Below are 5,000 nucleotides of genomic sequence, written 5' to 3'. Positions count from 1 at the left end.
CATTGTCGCTATAGTTACATACGAAAATCGCCCCTTTCGATGCCTTTCGTGGGATGATTTAGTATTTCATTGGTGTTTATATATTAATAGAATATTAAATGGCCGCTTGGAGATACGAAATTTCTCTTCTCGTGTTGAAAAGAAGAGAAATTTCGTATCTCCAAGCGGCCATGTAATATCCTCTATTTATTTCACAGTTTTTAATTGTTATATGACAGTGTCAAATGTCTATGTCTGAATGCCGCAAGAGCTATAAAATGCTGGGCTGGATAACACCAACCATAATAAATAATTAGCGGAATTGCGGAGATGAACAAAGAGTGGTTTCCTATAGAAATAATAGTATTAATTTATATACACCGCACTGGCTGGTGAATATAAAGCAACACAATTTGGCAGGGCTCCCGCTGGCACTCGTGACCTTTACAACAGAAATAAACTCCGTAGATTATCAATTCTCTGTTGTTCAGCTCTGAAGTTATACTCACACAATTATTCGTCTCAGATGTGCACTACTCACTTTGTCTTTGGCAAATAACTATTAAATATAATTAAAGTTACAGTGTATCGCACGTTTTTTTGTCTGATAGCTAGAGAGCTTATTTATTTATTTATTTATTTATTTAATCAACAAAAGAAGACATAATTTAAATGAGACTGTTATAGAAAATTCATAATGAAAACAAACAGAAACAACAAGGAAGTCAAACTATTTAAGCTCAAACTATTTCACAAATGAGAGCAAATAATTGTTATCTTAGTAAACACCTTACTTGGAAATATCACATAAACTTTGTCTGTAAAGAAATCGCTAAATCAGTTGGTATTTTATCCAGGACGCGTTTCTAATTATCCTGTAAGACCAAACTCATGCTGTACTATACATTAATTTATCCATACATTACTTATTGTAACTCTACGTGGTCGTCCACTTACGTATCTAATTTAAATAGAATTTATTATCTACAAAAGCGAGTGGTGCGAGCTGTTACAAATTCAGAATATGGAGCACATACTGCTCCTCTTTTTTCTAAACTGAAAATTTTAGACATCTTCCAAATCAATCCCCTCGATATTGCTAAATTCATGTTCCGCTACCACAATAATCTGCTGCCTCCACTTTTCTTCAATCTGTTTATGACAAACAGTCAAGTCCATAAATATGACACAAGAACAGCCGGTAATTATCGTGTGCGTTCCTGTCGCACGAACATTAAGAAATTCACAATTCTTTACGAAGGACCTAGGCTCTGGAACTGTCTTTCTGCCTCTATTACCAATTTGTCAAGCTTTCCTATGTTTAAGAACAAAGTGCTAGAGTTTTTATTAAAATAGTTTCTGAGTTAGTTCCTGCCGCACTCCTTCGCAGCCCTTATTTTGATTAATATTGTGATCTCGAGGTGGCCTCTCCTATAAGCCTGGTGGTTTCCTGAGGTCTCCTCGCCTAACAACCTGCTGTATGCTTTTTTTAAAAAAAAATTGTTATACACATATAAAGGCAAATAAATGACGATGATGATGATGATGAACATATCTGCAAGATTCCTGCAGCTCGCACTGTCAATTTCTGCACGAAAGTTTGGTAAATTATACACCTTTCCAATGGAATCAAACAATGGTTGTGCCTTTTTGGGAACCCAACCAATAAATGTTCTTCTCTTTCTTCAGTTAAGCAGAACACGCCAGTGTAACGTAACGAGTACCGTATGCCAAGGTCTTTCTGAATGAAACTTCTTTTCCTTAGTCATTGTTGACACTTAATAGGCTCCTCCTCTATCATTATCAACAATCTTTTGTCCCTAGCTGGAGTCCATTTCCAGCTGTGCATGTCTCTATTTGCAGCAATATAAATTTAAAAGAATTTCTTTGAGCTTTGGCCGTGAGTTCATCTACCAAGTTACAATGTACGCATGAACCCTGTACAATGAGCAAATTAGAGCAGGTTTCCTCTGAGTTTTGGGGTTTAATGGATGTGCAATTATACACATCGTGCATGCGTTTGGTTACAAAACATGGGATCAAGATTTGAAAGTTTGTGTGGCGGAATAACAGATAAAGGTTGGTTAATTCCTTCTGCTTGACTATAATTAATCATGACTGTGTTCTTGTGAAGAGCATCTCCACCTAGAACTCGAGTAAGACTTCTCAACCTTTCCCTATACATCTTTACATCTAAAGAAAATAATTTCAATTCTGTGTTACTGAGCTTAAATTTGTTTGGTTATTTCTTCCGTTATATTTGCTATTTAAAGTTGCAAAAATATTTTGAGGGATCACATCACTGCTACTCACAAAGGTGAGGAATTAATAGCTTAAGACTGAACTATTTTTATGGGCTTTCATGTTTAACTTGTTTTTGTAACAAGGAAATGGCATAATATCTTGCCAAAAATAAAACGTGTAGAGACTACAATCTTGCCTGTGGTGTCTCCATTAGAGCTACATGTTGCAAGGCAAGGCTAAAAAAAGGCTTGTCACAGATATTTAATAAGACATTCATGATTCCTGCAAACACTTACATGTACCTCTGCTGCATGTCCTATTGTGTGTTCTGGCCTTTCCTATGTGTTATGGCAGGAGTTCGCCAGGCTCATCAGGACCTTTCAAATGGGTATCGGGAGGCAACCCCCTGCTCCACCCATTATTCTTTTTTTTTTTTTTTAAATCAACCAAGAGACAATTAAGTTAAGATGCCTCCCTTGATCTGCCACTACTTTACGAACTCATTCTCAACTGTTTTAAGCTAACTTTGATATGTGTTGTGTTTGTGGACTTAAGTTGACTTAAGGAGACTTAAGGCGACTTTAGGTCCCAGAGTAGGCCTTCAAATTTTCCAACTTGTACAAACATTAATTGAAGTGCATATATGCCTGCTTTTATGAAAAGGTGATCACAATGTACAGCGACCTCCAGAGAGCATGTTGAATTATGTTAATGTTTTTTCCTCCTAAAACATTAGCTCAACTGAATCATTTTTGCCATGCCTTTTTTCTTTCTTGATTTCTCTCTTTCTTTCTTTCTTTCTTCTTCTATTTTGGGGCCAATTAGGCCAATTTAAGCCGTCTTTTGGCATAGTTTCAGTGCAAATGGCCAAATTCTCATCAACCTGGTTTTCATACAATCAGCTAGAAATAGCTTATACTCTTAGTCTAAATCATACCTTTCTGACAAACTTTACTCAATCTCCCAAAATCTGTATCTCATATTCGTTACAAATTTTTCAACTGGGACGAGTATCGAAGTGTGTATATTGCGAATCCGTTTCAATCTTCGTAAATCTTGTTCATCTCAGTTTTATTTTCAATTTATACTTATTTATTTATTTATTTAGATACTTTCATAAACTCGTATCACATACAAATAGAAAAGTAATAATAATAAAAGAAAAAAATATGCAGCAAGCGACGTCTAAGGTATTGTTATACGTCATTAGGTGATTATTTTGGGCTTCTCTCTGCTTTTAACATTATGAGCAATAGTTGAAAATAGCCTGTCGAAGCTCTTGCTTGAATTTAGGGGAAATCGGCAGAATTAAAGAAGAATGGGGAGTGCGGGAGATCAGGCATGAAATCGGAAATCTCTCGTGTTGGAATGTCTCCTATGTTTAAGTGGTGTTCATTTTATTTCCTTTAAAGTAAAGAGCATGGCAGAGTACGCGACCAAAGGACACCAAAAGACGGTCAGACGAACATACGCCAAGAGGGAGGACGACACATTCAAAGCTGGACCTCGTGTCGACGGTGATCTCGACCGCAGTCTTATAGCAGCAAGCGACGTCTTAGGTATTGTTATACGTCATTAGGTGATTATTTTGAGCTTTTCTCTGCTTTTAACATTATGAGCAATAGTTTACAATAGCCTGTCGAAGCTCTTGCTTGAATTTAGGGGAAATCGGGAGAATTAAAGAAGAATGGGGAGAGCGGGAGATCAGGCATGAAATCAGAAATCTCTCGGGTTGGAATGTCTGCTATGTTTAAGTGATGTTTTCATTTTATTTCCTTTAAAGTAAAGAGCATGGCAGAGTACGCGACCAAAGAACACCAAAAGACGGTCAGACAAAGATACGCCAAGACATTCAAAGCTGGAGCTCGCGTCGACGGTGATCTCGACCGCAGTCTTATAGCAGCGCGGGCTCAAGGTGGACTGAAGGTCACTGACTGGGGAGCCACGATTGGTGCAGGGGCAGAGTGCCATTTTTACCAAGTGACGTTTACCAAACGTATTGAAGTTTCCGCTAGGATTCTAGGGGCTGATGCGGTGGCGTACGTGGGAGTCGATTTGGAAGCTTTAGTTGAGGAAGGTAGCCTCATAGGAGCAGAGGCTAGAGCAAGGGCAACACTGAGTGAATTCAAAGCTGGGCCCCTGCATGCCCACTTTGGTCTTGGAGCATCGGCCGCGGCTAAAGTGGAGGGCGGTGCCCTCGAACTCAAAATCTTTGGTTGTGGGTTGACGGTTGGAAAAAGGATTGGCTTATCCGTCTTTGACAACAACGTTTCGGTTGAGTCTGCAGCACTTGTTGGCAAGAATTGGTTATGGTAACCGCAACGTAAGACTAACTTTGTTCCAGAATTGTCAAAAATGTCTTTTGTGAAATGTAATTCGTGGTTGACAATTGCTGGTTTTTATTAGTTTTATTGGTATACATGACCACCTATACTAAGGTAAAACGAAATTTTGGTAGGAACACTTATACTTAGTAGCGCCAAATTATGCAACGACCTTCCATATATATAATTATATATAGTTTACGTCATAGAAAGTGCGGCGTATGTTTTAAACGAAATGACGAGTGATAAGCGATGACAAGCTAAATTCTCAGGCTTTCTATTGTGTTGAAAACATTTTCTTTCATTGAAAAACTCCCGTTCCGTCCGCGTATTTGCTCTGTTCTAAACCGGTCAAACCGCGACACTACAGTGTATTACCGTCTCATATTTTGCGCGTTCTCTCTACCAAATGTGGTAAAATGGCGTAATAATGGAATAATAAAACCCCGTACA

General features: G+C 38.1%; 1 protein-coding gene across 2 annotated transcripts in view; it reads left to right on the top strand.

The window, feature by feature from the left end:
• LOC137977038 (uncharacterized) overlaps positions 1-4,980 on the top strand; it is a 20,623-nt gene extending 15,643 nt beyond the window's left edge. For both annotated transcript variants that reach the window (XM_068824338.1, XM_068824345.1), the window contains exons 2-3: positions 3,636-3,782; positions 4,007-4,980. In XM_068824338.1, coding sequence (XP_068680439.1) covers positions 3,636-3,782; positions 4,007-4,539 — 680 coding nt within the window. In that variant the 3' untranslated portion in view covers positions 4,540-4,980. The remainder of the gene's footprint in view (positions 1-3,635; positions 3,783-4,006) is intronic.
• The last annotated feature ends 20 nt before the right edge of the window (positions 4,981-5,000 follow it).

This window comes from Montipora foliosa, chromosome 1 (assembly GCF_036669935.1).
Source record: "Montipora foliosa isolate CH-2021 chromosome 1, ASM3666993v2, whole genome shotgun sequence".
Lineage (NCBI taxonomy): Eukaryota > Metazoa > Cnidaria > Anthozoa > Scleractinia > Acroporidae > Montipora > Montipora foliosa.
Note: the sequence above shows the minus strand (reverse complement) of the source record. Positions and strands in the feature narration are given on the sequence as shown.